General features: G+C 39.9%; 1 protein-coding gene across 1 annotated transcript in view; it reads right to left on the minus strand.

Annotated features, from left to right (window-relative positions):
• Positions 1-18,240, minus strand: part of DTNA (dystrobrevin alpha) — a 181,388-nt gene that overhangs the window by 46,190 nt on the left and 116,958 nt on the right. The window contains exons 9-10 of the mRNA XM_040632377.1: positions 17,651-17,775; positions 12,836-12,919 (exon numbers count right to left, since the gene is read on the minus strand). Of these exons, the coding sequence (XP_040488311.1) occupies positions 12,836-12,919; positions 17,651-17,775 (209 nt within the window). The remainder of the gene's footprint in view (positions 1-12,835; positions 12,920-17,650; positions 17,776-18,240) is intronic.

The following is an 18,240-nucleotide window of genomic DNA, read 5'->3' on the forward strand; positions in this document are numbered from 1 at the left end:
ACTTAATAATATCCAAACTTACAGAGCTTTGGTGAGCAAATAATGTATAAGAAAGGGCTCTGTAATTTTTGAAGCACTTCATAAATGTAAAATTTATTATTCATATTCTGGCCATGATGAGATATAAGGGACTGAAGACAAAATTCTTGCTCTTTGGAAGATTGTAATTAAAATGGAAAACCACAGTGTATCGACTAAATACAAAAATGGTAACACTAACCATCACCGTTCGTATTACCAGTATGTGCTCAACATATCTGTTAAAGTGAAGTAAAAATAACATAGTAGGATTTGCAATTCCAGGAAACAGATAAGCGGTAGATGCAGTGGGGAGTAGTCTCCCGGAAACCTTTCTGGTGGGCATGTGTTTATGTAGGTTTTACTTTATAACAGGCCATGTAGCATAGTGATTAGAAGTTTGGGGGTCGGTAGATAAAGGTTAAAGTCCCGGATCCACTGCTTCGTAGCTATGTGACTGTGGGAGAGTCATGCAAACTCTGTAAATTGATTCCTTTATTTATCTAGAAAATGGGGATGAATGCATTTACTCCATGGGCTTACTCTAAGGACTAGGGGAAATAATGTAAATAAAGTTTTTACACAGTGCTTAACAGGAGGCATGCGCTTTAAAAAACGGTAGCTTTTATGATTATTACCCTTTCATATCTCACCAGAGTCAAAGGACGGTGAGGCATTATTGGCTATTCTGATGCCAGAGATGGTGAGAGATCACTACATCATTTACATAGTCATGGCAGGTGTGGGGAATTGTCAGGATCTAATTCCATACAACAGAAAGAGAAGAAAAATGAGACATTCAAAAGAGAAGTTGGAAATTTCTAAGAAGAGTAAAAAGCGTAAAGAAATATAAAAAACGTGAAGAAATATGGAGGGCAGCAGCTCTTAACAGGGAGTCTGCTTCATTGATCAGTCTTAAATTCTGCTTTGTTTTCGAAATAAATATCACCTCGAGCTTTCATCAAGTAGATGTGAGGTGTCTCTGCGGAGACAGTTTTACTGTCTTAAGTGACCATCAAGCCAATATGATCAATCACTCGAGTAGGGAAAATGGCTGGTAGTGACAAACTGCGATCTTTCCTCTTTGGAGATTTCTTTGTTATAAATTTAATTAAGAAAAGGTCAAAGAAGAGTGGGAGAAATGACGGGAGTGTGCTCGGAATTAGGGGGAAGAGGACACAGTATGAGACCACAGCTTTGCCTTCAGATATGATTGAATCTATATTGACAATACTCTTCTTTGAGGATTGTCGATACATTTTTTTTTTTTTTTGGTAATTCAGTATTTAGTTCTGTTGTTTCAGTTACCATACAACATTGGGGATCCAAACTCATTGGGAATAAGATTAAAGCAATCACTCTTCTCACTTGTAGTTTGAGAGGCTGTGAGGTAACAAAGAAGAGGAACTGTATGATCTACAAGTTGGGCAACTTTCAACAAAGAGATGGGGTTAGCTAAAGAGAGCTTTTCATTTTTATCTTCGTGAAGTGTAGGATATAATATAAAATGAAACGAGTGTGCTGGTTATATATTTTTTAAAAATACAAATTAAGATAAATATGTAACTACTAATAGATGCTCATCAATGTATCACCTAAAATCATCTCATGTACTAATTTTGCAAGAACAGTTCTAGACATTCGGAGCAGGAAACAGTCCAGGGAGAAGAGTTCTAGAAACAAAGAAGTGGCTAACAATACTAAGTGGTAAAGGCCATGAGGACTGAGTAGTGGCCATCACGTGTTTCAGTGATGCTTTTTGTGAAATAGTACAGGAAAGGAGGCCAGATATTTTAGAGGCAATTTAACCCATTGATTCACTTAATATTTATAACTGCAAAAAAAAAAAAATCCATCAGTCCTTAGTTCGGAGAAAGTTAGAATTATTATGCAAAATTCAAATATTCCTAAGGAACTGGTTTTCTAAACACATTTGTAAACACAGGAGTCTAAACTAGGCTGAAGCATATGATAAATACATAGTCTGTCCACTTATTTTCATTCAAAGTGCAAACGTACATTTATTATCAAAAGCAAGTAACTTCAACCAATGGGAGGAATCTCCTAGGTCACAATTAAAATAGAGAAAAACTTTATGAATGCCTTTATCCGAATACGCAGGGCTATCTGAATTCCTACATTTAACACAGCTGGAAGTAAGCTTTGCATATTCTCTGACTTGAAAGCAGGCTTTATGAGGATGGCTCCCCAGAAACATTGGTAAGTCAGAGAAGAGTTGAAAGACAGCTTCTCCCACTGTTACCATTAAGGAAATGATTTCCATGGTATGATCCCATCCCATCATTTTTCCTCTTTTCACTTCTATCTTAAATTAATAGAGCTTTGCCCTCCACATCAGCAGAGACATCCATGACCTTGAAATAAAACAAATTCTCGCATCACTATTGTGTGATAACTTGACATGGCACGTGTAACACAGAACTGACTGGTGGGACCCAGAGCCCTGCATCTGCTGAAGGCTAGTATTTAGCACGGCGTCCACTTACACAAGTTTTCCCTTTAGCTTGATGAATTCTATGGCATACGAATGGGAAGTAGCCAACCTACCATCATGAGAGACGTCTTAACTGAATCAGTTCAAAAGTGACTTAGTGACACCTGTGGCATCCATTTGCCCCTTTGCTGAGACTTCTCATCAAGGGATCAGACTATTAACCTCTCTAAGGACAGTCAAGCAGCCAAACCTGCACTAACCATGATGGGTTGTTCCGGAGTCTGTTGACATACAACCCGATGAGAACATGTTCGTCGGCTAGCCTGTCTGCCACATTCAGGCTGTATTGTATCCTGAAACAGGGCAGGAGGAAAGAAACGGTGTTGGTAGAAGAGGTGAACAGAAATAAGTGGAGTGGGTAGGAGTGAGATTGTGATAGAAAAGGCATTTAGAAAACCACGCAGGTAGAGGAAAAGTAGGTGATGTTCTATGAAAAATACAAGCAAAATCCAAGCAATGAAATACACAGTTCCATTTCACTAATTAAAAGAAGAAAATAAAGATTTCCACTTAGTAAAGTAGCTTTTAAGAAAACAGATTTGCATTCTTCAAGCCACTAAAGCCAAGAAATTTATCTGTATAGTAAACACATTGATTGGGTTGCAAGCAAAGTGTAAGTATCCTTCGGAAAATCAAATCTGAAGTTTAGTCATTACAAAAAAATAAAATAAAAAAAGGAAATCAGAGAAAGTGACTAACACAGATGTGCCTACTCCAAAGAACTACATGGTGCTGTTAGTGGGGTTATAATAGAGCTGCTTTTACTAAATCAAAGATGGTCTTTCAAACGCAAAGCATTTTTGACACAAGAAATCCCCATTTTTAGTTTTGTTAATTCAGGATTCCAGTGCACTCTGGCTTTAACTTACCCTTTGCCCTTCAGAAAAGCCGGAGCAGCCCTAGCCAGCAGTTTGTTCTGCTCTACTTCACTGTCCTTGGGAGGAGAGCTAGTTAATAAGATGGGAAAGCCAAGAAGAGCGTAAACACAGCAATGCATTCAAGAATAGAACTGGCTACAGAGACTCCCAAGTCTAGATCCAAGCTCCACTTGGACAGCTCTCTTGTTATTTTGAAAGGTTCCAGATGTTTTCAGATTTCCACAGAGTTGAACTAGGAGTAGAAACCTGGCCTGAGAACCATAATTGCAATTACACAAGCTTCCATGATCCCCGATTTGACCTTGCTATTTGCTTAACAAATAGATTGCATATGCCTGGACATAATGAAAATTCATTCAACATTCATTACGGACTATCATTTAAAAGGTCCAACAGTTCACTAAGTGCGGCCAGCCTTTAGATCCTACTCAAAAAGTATACTTCTCCAGCCTTCCCTATATTTTCCAACTTTCTGAGTTGGATAGAGACTTGAAAATTTCCTAGAGACTGTGGTCATATTAGAAGTGCTTTACTACTCCAGGCACAAGTCACCTGACCCTTGCTGAGAAGCTGCAAAGAAAACCTTCAGAGAAACAGAGAAATTAACCTTTGAGTGTTATAAATATATATTCATATTCCCTGTGTCTATAACTGGTGATTAGAGGTCTATCCATATAGCAAATTCTTCTCATTTTAGGTTTATTATGAGGAACACTCATTTAATAATTCAAATGATAGTTTTAAAAGTTTAAAGTGTGGTTTTATTAAATGACAAATAGAAATAGAAATAATAATTAATAAAGTGTGGCCAAGCCCAAGTCACCCAAGATTTACTGAGCATGCCTCATTGGGAAATATGGTATTGATACTTGGTAATAAAACTGTACTTGTAATGCGCTTAAAGGGAGCCTGCTCCTTTGTAGGTTAAGAATTTGCCCTCTAACACTGGTGGACCGAAAACAACCCTCCCACCCTTTTCATGGAGAATATAAAAATTAGGTATCTGACTTTGAGGTCCAAATCTGTATTTCTGGGGTTGAAATGATGAGGTTTTACCACAAACTTTCCCAACTTGTCAACAAGTTCTAAATGTATGTATGAAGATGGCTTATTCACTAGTTAAAATCTTAAAAACTTCAACTACAAGTCTTAAGCATATACTACAAAGTATCACTGTTTTAGATCATGAAGTACAAATAAAATACAAATGTGAAAACCAATATCGCATTCGAATTACGCACATTGTAACTAGAATTCTTGTTTTATAATTGTATATACTCTGAGATGACTTAAGCAGTGAGGTCTCTGGCAAACTTAAACTCAAATTTGATTTATAAAGAAAGTGTCCAGTAGAGAGTAGCACTCATGTTTGTTGAATGTATGACATCACTTAGCTTTTCAGGAATGCAATTACACAAGAGTACAACTGCACACAAATGAAATTGACTTCCAAAATGAAACGATTCATGTTCAAGGAGAATTTAACTTCTTGATGAACATAATGAGGTTTTTTCCAGCATACTGATCTTCACCTTCTAAGACGATGACGCTGTCCATCAGGATAAAATAACCACCTTAAGCCATCATAGCTGGTATTTTCCTATCATCCCACCAAAACGGCATTCCACACCTTGTCTTCTGAAGCATATCCCTCTGTATTCATTACCTAGTAACTACAGTCTCTCTGCTGCCCAAGTACCTCCCTCCCCAACTTTTTTTCTTTTTAAATCAAGATAGATGTACCTACTGTATATCTGATTTCAGATCCCTGCAAAACCACTCAAAACATGGTGTGAAATATCAATGATTCTTCCCTCCAAACTGAACCTATTTCCCTGCCTTGTTATGCATTTTGCCCCTCAAATCTCAGAAATCGTGGTGGTATTTGATTCCGTAAATCAAAAGCATAGTAATTGTGCAGGTAATTTCTGGTGCTGAATGCACAGGAAGAAAGGACGGACTAGTAGAGAAAAGAAACGTAAGAGGCTCAGCCGGGAGTATGTGTTTGCTACCGATTATGCCAGAGAAGTCTTACAGGAGGAAGGTGATGTGTCATTAAGTCCCAGGAAGGCATCTTGTTTCTTGGTCACTGGAGGAGTCCTGCTGGCTTCAGAAAGGGAACAGAGGCCCAGATTCTCCTTTGGTGACCTTATTCTTTATCTCCCAATTCTTTGGGCCCCTCTTTCCTTCCCCTACTACTTTGCCTGACTTCCCTCTTCTCTTCTTTTTTCTTCCTTCTTCTTCCCCAATCCTTTCCTCTTTCAGAGGGAAGAGGAGCAGACATTCTATCTATACGCATCTCTTCATTTTGTTGTCATTTTCTTTGCATTGGCCCTTGCCAATGTTGGTTTGAAGAAATCATTTAAGTTCTTTCATGTTCTGTCTGCCTCCCACGTGAATTCTTGGAAAATATGAAAATTACACTGTCTGCCTCTATGAATTTGTGGAAATACACTATTGACTTTGTTTAGCTGTGGCTCTTAGTATCTAGTGCCAAGAGCATTTCCGACTTTTGGTACTCACGGTCCGCATAGTTTCTGGACTTCCTAGAAGTGGTCTCAAATTCTTCTCCTCATCATTTATTTCTGGGAAGCCAAAAATATGACCACGTATAGAGGAAGCCAAGTTCATGACGAAGACAAGAGTGGGTCAAAATGAAATAGATCAAGAACTTACAGAGTTGACAGAGGAGGCAGTTTTCACTTAAAACTTGGGTCTATAAAGACTTTTCATGTGAAGTATCTTCACTAGATTTTCTTTCGCAGCTCCTAAGGAGCTCAAAGAAGGAAAGCAAAGTGAAAACTTTTTCTCCTGAGTTGTTGTGAAGGTAGCAAAAATATGGAGTTTATTATCATTTCTTCAACGCAACATATGCTCACGGTACTTTATAGAATACATTCGATGTTTAAATTTTCACTTGGTAACTTGGCCATTTGTGTGGAGATGTTAGGTGGCATTTCCAATTCGTTGTGGGCTTTGGGATCAGGCACATGGGCACCTACATTCTTCCCAAGAAGTGATGCATCTGGAATGTCTGTGTGCCAGAATGCAACAATGATTGGCACAGAAGTCCAGCTGTCAAAGCCTCCCCTTCTTCCACATGCCCTGTTCTCAAATCAAAATGCATTCTTCCTTTTACCCTCTGAAGCTGGGAACTCCCTGGGGCTCCTCTTGACATGTGTGATAATCGTTTCTAATCTGAGTCCCAAGGAAAAGCAGGGTCAGCCTCTCTAAAGTTGTATGTACACATATCTCTTTTTCTTATTGTTTTTTTTCCCGCCACCAGGTCCTTGTCATTGTATAAGTTCATTCCTCTGCACTCATACTAACATGAATGGGTGTGGGGACTGTCATACCCTGGAGGGGATGACAGGTAAATTTTGAAGTTTATGTGTTCTCTGAGAAATTCTCTGTGTTCTCACCAATTCCTTTTGAGACCTCTGGAAAAGAGCAACTTTATATAAAGAGAAATGGCCTTTTCCCAGATTTTTTTTCACACACACATACAATGATACAATGGGTTGGAATGAGAGAGCAATCTCAAAATGTCTCATGTTTATTTATTTAAAATTCACCGTTGGTTTTAAAGAGCAACAACCAATGTCGTAGCTTTTGCTGAAGCATAAATATTTTTGGGGTGTTCTAAGGTACAAAATCATGTACAAATGCTCCCTGGATTTGTGCTGAAACCTGAAATATAGTTTTAAAAGCCATTCTTGCTTATGCTGTGTTACTATATTAGCTCTGGTTCAATTTTTTTTCTTTTATTAAACATGAAAATACAGGATTTAAATAAAAGTCCTGGATGCAGTTTCACAGAGCAACAGTAGTATACACACAAATTATGTAATGTAAAATAATTATTATCAAATGGTTAAATGCAAAATGATATTTAAACAATGGCAAATTAAAAACATATTTTCATTTTTACTGGTTTTAAATAATTGATAAACTTGTGTGGTGTTTGAACTGGTAAAGGATGACTTGTAAAGTTGGCTCCCTTCTTAAGTAACTGTTTATTGTGAATAAATACACAGAAATACATGCTTCTCATGTATGTATGTAAACACACACACATATGTATAGCCATACATGCAGTATGCGTGTACATTCACACTTATGAAAATATATGTTCATAATATATGTGAACATATAGTATGTTCACGTGTGTATATGTGTATGTACGACACATTGTTTATGTATGTCAAAACTTAATTGAACTGCACACTTACTTTAAATATATTCATTGAATTATATGTCAATTATATCTCAATAAAGCTGTTTTTTATTTAATTGCTTCTCACTATAATTAACACAGGCTAGTAACAAGGTCACTAAACTAATTTAAAAACAATTAAAAAAATGTCCACAAGTTGAGATAATTTCTGGAAAAATCCTGTTTTCCTTTCCTTTTCTAGTTTTCAATCTCTGAGATCTGAGACAGAAACTATCTGCCACATGCAAACCAGCAAACAAGCATAAAAAAAACCACTCAGTGTTTCAGTGGGAAAATTAGTTGTCATCAATTCAGGCTGGCATGAAAGCTGAACCATCTTTTAAGCAGGTACCATGGAGGAAATAATAAGAATTCTTGGTCATATTTGATTCACTACATTTACTATGTTGTCCCCCAGATATCATTAAGCCATTTCAATTGCATTTTTGCCAAGAGAGCATCTAGAAAAGTTTGCTGGGTACAGGGCATGCATAGAGAAGAACTAAAGTATCTTTAGTAAGAGAATAAAGGTTACTGAAGTGAAGAAGAGAGGTGACTGGAGTTTTAATTATGCACTAATATTTCAGTATAGGAAATCGAATGGAGTGTGAAGACCAGTTTAATTCAGGTTTGAAAAAAACTAGCAGATTAGTGGAGCTCTGGGGCTACATGGAATAAAGAATTAACTGTAAAGAGTAATTATTTCAAATTTCATGAAATTTCAGACAACATAACCAGAAAGTGTGAAAGGAGTGAAGAAATCTTCCAGGTGCTTGATTAATAAGTTTATCTATTTTATGATGTTGATTTATAAATGGGTTTTCATCTTAGAAAAAATTAACCACTGAGAAAATGTTGGTTTTCAGAGGCCAAGGTTGAATTCAGTGCCTCAATTTTATTTCTATTTATTTTTGATTACCAACGCACAAATGCTTAAAATTTAGTTTGAATGTTTTAAGTCTGATTAAAAATCTGGGGTGTTAGGTAAAGAATCTTTGGGTAAGCAAAGTATTTGAAAAAACGGAAAAAGATACAATGAATTAGCTTTTCTGTGGTTGAAAACCCAAACCAGTCAACCAGCAGACCAACCAGTCAACCAATAAAAATCTCACAAATGCTGCTCCAGTGGGAAGAATCAGGATTTGGGGAGTACTTGCGGTGAGCAATGTGCCTTTCCCATGTGCGCTACTGAGTCGAAAACAGTACTAGCTATTAACCAAACGGCATGGTGACAAACCAGAAAATAGCCTATTAGACTGTGTTCAACCCACTCTGTGAATCATAAGCAATTTTCTGACATTTGGGAGAGTGATGAGATCTGGCTAGATGCTGTGTATAATAGCCAAAGGGATTCCTTTTGTGAGTAGTTACTACTCTAGGGGCTCCATTTGTGAGAGAATCCGTGAACCTTCAAGAGATGGTTCTAAAATTGGGGGTAAAAGAAAGTAGCCATTCAAACTTTCACAGTGTCCTCATAGCGGTCACAAAGACGATGGCCATAATTAAAGAACCTTATTTTACGTGCGGTAGGATGGTTAATTTTCTCACATGAATGAGGCAAGGCTTTTGTCAGGATAATTAAGATTTTACAAAGGGAGCACGACGCCAACAAAGACAGCAGACAGGCAGGGGCACAGTGCTGAGAGCGGCGAGGGGGAGAAGGGCTTCTGGGTCAGCCCTGCAATACTCTGCAGTAGTGAGAGTCAATCTTGCATGAGCGTAGATAATGTTGCTGCCACACCATACGTGGCCCTTGGAGCTCTTTTCCCAGTGGCGATGAGAGACTTCCATTGCTCCAGCATTTTTTCCCCGTAAATTTATGCATTTATAAGAAAATAATCTAGGTTTAGGGATATGGTTATGATCACAGAACTGAGTGAAGTGAATTAGTCCACGAATTGTGTTCTTTGACCCACACTGTACCTAACTGTACAAACACGCACGTGCACACACACACACACACACACACACATACACGCACGAAGACTTCTGAAGTTTAAGGGAGGGTGCCTTTGAGAATTCCCTCTTTTCTTTTAAGTAAGGGAAAGGTGAATCAAGTACATAGCCAGAAATGGAAATAAGACCAGGGCTGCGACAGATGGTGGTGGTACCCAGAGCTATACACTCGTAAATCTGTGTGAGGTAGATTGCTAGGGTATCAAAAGACTTCAAAGATATACCCTAGTGCCTTTTGAAGATCAGAGTGGTATGCTTGTAAAGGACTCTAGGTGAGTAACACCGGGAGTTTGTATTGAGGATTCTGGAGTGGTGATTTCAGTTCATCCTCGTCTTGCTTTATCTTTCCAAGATCTCTCACAATGCAAAAGACCCAAAACTCAAGCTACATAAAATACCTCCCTACTTTCTAAATGCTGCCTTAACACTGACCAGCCCCATCCTTGCCTTGTTTAGGTTTTAGGTCTCGCCAGATTTTTATTTATTCATTTTAATTTTTTAAAAAAGATTTTATTTATTTATTTATTTGAGAGAGAGCGAGAGCATGGGGAGGGGGGAGAGGGAGAAGCAGACTCCCTGCTGAGCAGCAAGACCGAGGGGGGGCTCCATCCCAGGACCCTGGGGTCATGACCTGAGCCGAAGGCAGATGCTTAACCCACTGAACCAACCAGATGCCCTGGTTTTATCAGATTTTTTAAAAGGACAGTTGGGTTTGGGCAGGAGTGAGGGCAGAGCTCTAGGTCGTATTTCTTTGGTTCGGTTCTAATTGTAGGAAGAATAGGATCTTTAATTTATGCCTGCATTTGGCACGATGGGTTTCCATCAACCTTTGTGTATGGACAAGGTTAAGAAATAAACAGTGGGTCACCACCAGCATTATCAAGTGATAGAAATTAAGCACTGAGAGCGTGGAACTGGTTTTGAAACTGCTATTTTAATAGGAGTCAGACTGCCTTACCTGGGGGAAAAGTGGCCCAGGCCTAGTGGGACAGTAAGGCCTAAATGCTCAAGTCTTTTACTACGATGTGGTCCAGCCACGGGACCTTGTCCCGGCCTTACCCTGTTAGTACCAAAGATCAATCACTCCAAGAGGCTCTTTGATTCAAGAACCTAAGATATCACCATCTGGGGTCTTGCCGAATGTACGAAAGCAGGGACTCCTCCAAACAAGAAGATCCAGCCTGGCACTCTTCATACATATGTATCTCATATATGCCGCTATGAGGCCGCGAAATCCGTAACAGAAGCGGAAAAGACAGGAAAGAGCTGAGAAGTGCAGCTCAGGTTGAACATTCTCAACGGAATCTCATGAAGCCCCAGAAGAGGTTGCTATCTCTCCTAAGACATACTAGAAGAGGGTTTTAGTGATGGAGAAGGACGCCAGCAGGCTAGCTACAGCACTACGAACTACAGTTAGTGCTTCGGAGCCGGGATACTGACCGTGGGCTGTGGTCAAGCTGATTGACACACAGCTTTACGAGCGAATGCTCCTCAGCCCCGGGGCTGGATGCACTTATCCCCTCAGGTAACCTGAGGGATGCAAACAATGAGACCTCATTAAAACCCTCCATGGACAGAGCAAGGCCCACTCAGAGAGGCAAGATGTTCGGTGTACACAGCTTTATTGCACAGCACCCTTAAAACAGAAACCAGAGGCTAACCTCCATGGTGACAGCAAGGACTGCGAACTTGAAACAACGTTATCTGTGGTTCACACAGAACGTTCCAAAAGGACTGAAAATGGGAAAAAAAGGGAAATGATCATAGTTTGGGTTAATGGGTGTACCACGCACCCTGGAGGAGCCAGAACAGCTCAAAGTATTATAGGAATATTTTAGAGGAGAGGAAGCCATGTTATCCATCTAGACGCATCCACCATAAGCACCGTCCGAGCTGAAATGATATAAAACGACCTTCGGTAAGGATGGGGTCTATCTCCGCTTTGACAGTCGCAGAATGCAGGGTCTCCTAATAAAAGCCCATCTTTCTTAAATCATGCCAGATCTTCCCTACACAGAGGTATGGGCCCGCGTCCCTTCTAGACTTTACCGTAGAAAAGATGGTTGAATTTGCTGGTGGCTTTCTGAAGGAGTGCCGAAAGGAACATTCTGAGAGCCTAGACCATGTTATTTCACCCCGGACGTTCTGCAGCTCAGTTTTGCCTCCTCGTTTCCACTTGTTACAGACTTGCTACATTTATAGGGAGGCAACACCACGAACTGCTGCATTTTATTTATTACGCTAATTACAAATTATGGGAAATATCTTCATCTCACGTTCTTGCTGATGGGCAAATACGGGAACTCAGGGGAAAAAAATCAGCAGCCTTCTGAGTCCCATTGTGCGCAAATCCTTACTGGAATGTACCAGGATATTACAGTAAAATTGGTACCTCAGAAACCTCTCCGGGGGGAAAAGACTGATTATGTTCCTTTTATGAAACATGAGGTTGTTTTCGTTTTCTTCCGCTGAAAGGCATTTGAAATCTTATGTTCATTACTCACTCCAATTTTCCTTACCTTTGTTTCTGCTTTCCTGTGAGCCTTCTCCGTGTATTTATAAAATAAGTACCTGGTACTTTATTTGCGAGATTTGATCAAACAATTTGGAGCGCCTCTTGACCCTGCATATTTATCAAGATAGCTCTAAGAGAGGTATTTGCTTCACCTGTTCTTTGCTCACATGGGCACGGATCTTTGTATAAAAATAGGAGACACGTACACACTCTTTAAAAAGTTCTTCTTATTCTCCCAGGAATCACTTATATGGAAACTATACTTCCAAGTTTAGTCTTTAGCCTCTAGCCTCAGGAACTCCAGAGTTCACCAAATTATGAGATGAAATTATAAGATGTTTCAGAATGTACCTAATAATTTCCCATTGCATCTTGAAATTCCGATTCTCTCACTTAAAGGGGCCATTCCAAGTGCTATGAAGGTGACTTTCTCAATGACATGGAATAGAGGGGTGTCGGTCATAACACTTAAATATAGCCCACATTCTTACCGTAGGGAGATTGTAAATGCGAATTTCCAGAAGGGAAATTCATTCCAAAAACCATCCCAGCCATTGTCAAAAGCATCCAAACGAATGAAAGTGAACATCTGGGACAGATATTTACAAATGAGTTTCTAACAATAATCTTCCACACCTGGCTTGCATTAGAATATTTTTCTTAACAATTATTCTTAACACAGAATTAGGGGTCATTACCAAGGAGAGGGCTTATTTCATAGTAAGATTGGAACTTACCTTCTGGTAATAAAAGGACTTCCTGAGGAGGGGACAGAGTGGGAGAAGAGGGTGTCATTCATGCTGGTTACAGGTCTGGGTGGCCTAAAATGAAGTACAGTGTGGGTGAAAAGTTAAAACAAATAAAACTCACAAGTTAAAAACCATCCACCACCTCCCCAGGAAAGGGGCTGGGAAGATCAGAGTTCTAGCTTACGCAGGATCAACACAAAATTTTATATTTTGCAATGAAATTCTTTAAGTGTTTTGGGAAGTTACATACCCTTAAAAAGGTGGAATGTCCAGTAAACATTAGGAGGAAAATCTCTGGACACCATAGGAATGTTTATCTGTGAGCTTTGAGCCATGGTGTTTTCTTGAGTCATATTCTTGAATGGAGCAAGGACTTTGAGGCAGCTTCAGGCCCACTGCCTTCTTCTTCTTTTTTTTTTTTTTTTTAAGATTTTTAATTTATTTATTTGACAGAGATAGACAGCCAGCGAGAGAGGGAACACAAGCAGGGGGAGTGGGAGAGGAAGAAGCAGGCTCCCAGCGGAGGAGCCCGATGTGGGACTCGATCCCGGAACACCAGGATCACGCCCTGAGCCGAAGGCAGACGCCTAACGACTGCGCTACCCAGGCATCCCCAGGCCCACTGTCTTCTAAAAGGAGAACCTCTGAAAAATTGATCATAAGCAGAATCTACATCCTCTTGGAAAGCAGAGGTTTCAGAAACTTCTCCTGTGCTCCGCACGACAACAGTTCTTTCTCAATATACCTGGTCCAGAAGGAGCCAGTTGCAACATCATATTGTGCCTGATTTGCTCTTTGTTCTACACGAAGATGCAGTCAAGCAGCACAGGCTTTACTGAGAGTCTGTTATCTGCATGTTTCCATATAACAGGGCACACAGTGCAAGGCATCCCATAAAGTTCTTTCCATATGACGATAAAAAGAAAATAGGGTTCAGTATTTCCCAGAATTGTGCATGGCCTCAAACCCCCAGCTGCATGGGGTCTGTCATTCTGTCCCTGTTGCTAATGTCTTCGATCAGGCAAAATGACAGAGCTAAGACGCCTATCTCATCTCCAAGTGACTTTTTAGTCTTATTTTAAGGTCACTGGCATATGTGCCATGAGATGGGATTGAGAGCTCAGAATATGGAAACTGAAGCAGGGCATCATTCTGAGTCAGAGGAAATTTTGGTCTCACCATAGTTCTAGATTTGAGTTTGATGGTGCAGAATTTCTGAATAGCAGATATTAATCACAGTAGCCTGCAGAATCTAGTTGTGTTGGCTTGACCAGGAGACAAAGTTTTAATGGAACCAAAGTAGGTTTTGGATTCCACAATGCAGAGATCCTGAGAAACAGGTAGACTTGTTTATCCCAGTGTGGTTATGGGACTGGAAATGATGCTGCGCAGGTTTTAAAATGTCAGCACCATATGCAAAAATTCACCAAAACTTTTGGTTCCCAGTACTTGCTGCTAAACAGTGTTCTAAGATTTTTATAGACCGTATTTGTTGGGTGAGGTCAAAACAGTAGCTTCACTATTTCTTCTACTCTGAACGTATCAGCTGACATTCTGAAAAGTGAGTGTTTTGCAGTACTTACCTAGGACGTGTCTCTGACATGAGGCTGGTTTAAAACTAACTCTGCCTTGAGCACAAACTTTCCCTTATAAGCAGGATGCTAATTGTATACAAATGTCCTCTGTGAATTTTGAAGTTAGGTAAATCAGATTTTAAAACAGTAAGAATGAAATATCTTCATTTTAACTTTGCCACAAGTTGAAACAATCAACTTGACCAATATTTCTGGTTTTCTTTTGTCTTTTTTGGCTTTCCCATTGTGTTCCAGATCTAGGAAATGAGAAAACAAGGGACTTGGGATGCTTTTTAATTAGCCTGGGAAATTTACTCTGTAGAAGCTGGTCACTGCAAAGCTGCAATTGCAGTTCCTTAGTACATGGCTTCATGTTTAAGGTTCGTCATGGAAATGCTGAACTTGGGACACAGAATGACTAACCTTGGCACCGAATGGTGGCTTTCAAAGGGACTGAGGTTCCTACTTCCTCCATCATCAAATGGAGAGTTACTTTCTCTAATAACGAGGTCACATTGGGAATTTTAAGCATGTTTATTCTTACGAGAAAGAAATAGCTCCATAGGATAAAGTTGCAGGGACCTAGGGCAACATTTTCCTTGTGGACAAGACCTTCACGAGGACATTTTTATAAAATTGGCATTTGTCTTGTGAAGGGCAAGTATTCAGCGTAAGGCAGAATTAGTCTGGAACTAGACTCATGTTATCGCTTGTTTTGTGTCTCGTAACCAACCACTTAGGATTGCACGTCTTTATAAGCACACAGGGGACTATCGAACTACTTACCAGGTATCACTTTTGGCAGCGAGAAATTGAATAGAATAGAGACTGTTAATCATGGTAAAATAAACAAGAAATACAACAGCTAAGAACAAATGCCAAAATACCAAAATGTCACCACCGAAGTGGCTTTACACACCTATGACAATTTAGAATAGCTACGTGAAGGGTATATTTTAAAATTAGAAGTCTGAGCTACTCTCAACCAAAAAACAAAAGAAAAAGACGTGGCTGTCTGTTCACGACAAAAACATTTGAATAATAAATGAGAGAAAAATGTCTAAAGCTAAAAAAAGAAAAAAATTCTGGTCTGCTAGAGATCGGACATTCTGTGTGCAGAATTTCTTGCATGTTATTTCAACAATTAAATATTTTTCACAATTTGCATTTTAAAATTAAGACATTCATCCTGGAAAAATATATTATCTGTGAGTATAGACCACTATTTTGATTTGAGGACTATTTGGGGAATCTGGTCAAATGTATGGAACTTTTCTCAGAAAAAGGCCCATTTGTGTAGAATTTGAAGGACATCCAGAAACTCTGCGTGGAACTCAAATTGTACAGAGAGTGCCCTCAGTTAGTCCAGTGAATAATACATCCGGTCAGATTGCCACTACACAGTTAAAAGCTTGTTTACTCATTAGCCAATTAAACACACACACATACACACACACACACACACACACACACACACACACACACACACCAGTCAGAGCACAACTGGGTAGAGGCCCTGTGCCAGGTAATACTGCAGTGTGCCTGGCCATGAACTTGACTTTATTTCACTCTGTCTCACTTCCTAATTTTGTCTCCGAGTGGGAGCAAGCATCCTAATTCCGTTCTGCTGCAAAGCTCTTAGAGTCAGGCTGTTCACATCTACTATCTCTCTCTCGTTTCCTTACACCCATCAGCTCTGATTGAACGTTGTTCTCTGGGCTGCAACTCCTAGCTGGGTTGGTAGGAAGTGACTCCACAGCAGGCCTCCGAGAGCACAGACTTGCTCTCAGTTAGTTTTGCTCATTTATTAGCAATGTAGTGATTGTCTCTGGCGAGGGGAAAAACAGTTGAGACCTTAATAAGAACAGCTCGTGTAAGGTCATTTTCTGCAAGTGACTGGCCCTCTGGGATACTCCCTGGATTTATTTATCCCTGGTTTCTTTTAAGGCTTATTTTTAGGATCAAAATTTCCAAAAATAAGTTAGCCACATTCTACAGAGTTGGCTTACATTTGCTTTTTGGATGTTTAGCCCATGCCAGCAACACAAGCCTCCAGGCTGTGTGTATTGCTGAAGACTGTAAACCCTCAACGCACACTTGGGAGCAAACCAAACTGAGCCCCGTAGTATTCATACGAAGCCACAGACACAGCACAAATCAATTGATGGTATTTGCTTAGGCCCATCAGAGGAAAGAACTGCTGCTTTCATAAAGGTCTCAGATCCATCATGGCGCCTCTGATGGATCACGTTCTGAACTTTGTACTGGTGGATCTGTAATACTGATAGGTCTGAGCAGCTGCCTCTTGACGTCAACATGCAAACCTAGGCCCTGAGTATAGTAGGTCCTGCGGAACCGTGCAAAACAACGAGCAGTTGTATTGAGGGGGAACCGCCTTTCCAGAGTCTTTCTGAGGTGCTTGTGATGATGTAATTCCTAATTGGGCATAGAAGCAGACAACGAGCTTATTTCTTCTTTTGAGCCCAAGATAATACCAAGGAAGAAATACTTTCTTCTACCTAAGCCTCCCCTGTTATCTGGCCGCCCAGGCCTAAGAGAGGCTCCATGGCTGGATGCTTCTGGGAGGTGGAAGGAACGGGTGGCAGCACCGTTTCCATGCCCACACCCCTCTGCCCACCAAAGTCACATAGACTTTGGAGAAATAATTTTTTAATGTCTGGTTTTGGATGTTCTGAGAAATCTTACCACCAACCTCCCCTTTCCACCTTCCCATGTATGGGCCATGACCCTTCTAAGGTTGTATAGTTTGTGATAAGACAACAACAATTTTTAGATTTGCTGAAATCTTTAAGATGACTGGCTCTCTGCAGATAAATGAAACAAAGAACTTTTATATTTGGGACTCAAAGCACATATGATATTCAAGTACAGTGTGCTTTAAAGTTTTTTAATATGGTTAATTTCATCGATTGTTAATGTCCAATTGTAAAAACTCTATACTAACATCTATATTTTGTAATGATGCTTATTTTCTACCTGTAGGTGAACAACATTAGCGTTGCCCACTTTACTTGTACATCAAGACAGAAGTACTGTTTACCCCTACATAAAAAAAATTATAATTACATTATTTTTACTCTCTCTCTTTTTTTTAAATTAAAATTGAAAACTTGGTCCCTAGCAACTGATGTGAAATTGCCTTTGTATGGGTGTGAACATGTGTCAATGAAGAAAGATGTCTTTTCATCTAGAAGGCAGAGATACTCACACAATGTGGGCCAAGTTGAGTGGCTTCTCAGGCTGGTCAGGGAACATGGGGTGCAAGGGTTCACGGCTGGAAGCACAGCTCAGAGACTTGCTTAATGCATTAGTTAGCTTCTTAGCAGGGGATTTCTAGAAAGAAGAAGAAAGGTAGAAGTGATAATAGTTAACATTTGTGTAACATTTTTGGAGATGATTTGTTTTCATAATAGATATTCATTCACTCATTCATTTATTCATTCATTTATTCAAGAAATCTTCGACTATCTACTAAGTCAGAGAGTTTGCTCAGTGCTGGAGCTGAAGTGCGGGGACAAGCCACCAGAATGCCCGTCTCCTGCTGCTTATTGTCAGCAAATGCTGTGATGAATGGAAGCAGTCATTGTGCACAGGCCATCTGAGCTGGGACTTCGGGGACCAGCAGGAGTCCTTCTGATAGTAAGTCAGAGGACTGGGAAGGTAATTCCAGATGGAGGAAGAAGAAAGCCCATTCTGGAGAGGAAAGCAGAAGGCAGATCCTTGAAGTCCTTTTATGCCAAATCAAGGACTGTGGTCTTTACCTCAAATGCAGAGGGAGACAATGAAGAGTTCAAAGCA

The sequence above is a fragment of the Ursus maritimus genome, unplaced genomic scaffold, assembly GCF_017311325.1.
Source record: "Ursus maritimus isolate PB19 unplaced genomic scaffold, ASM1731132v1 scaffold_18, whole genome shotgun sequence".
Lineage (NCBI taxonomy): Eukaryota > Metazoa > Chordata > Mammalia > Carnivora > Ursidae > Ursus > Ursus maritimus.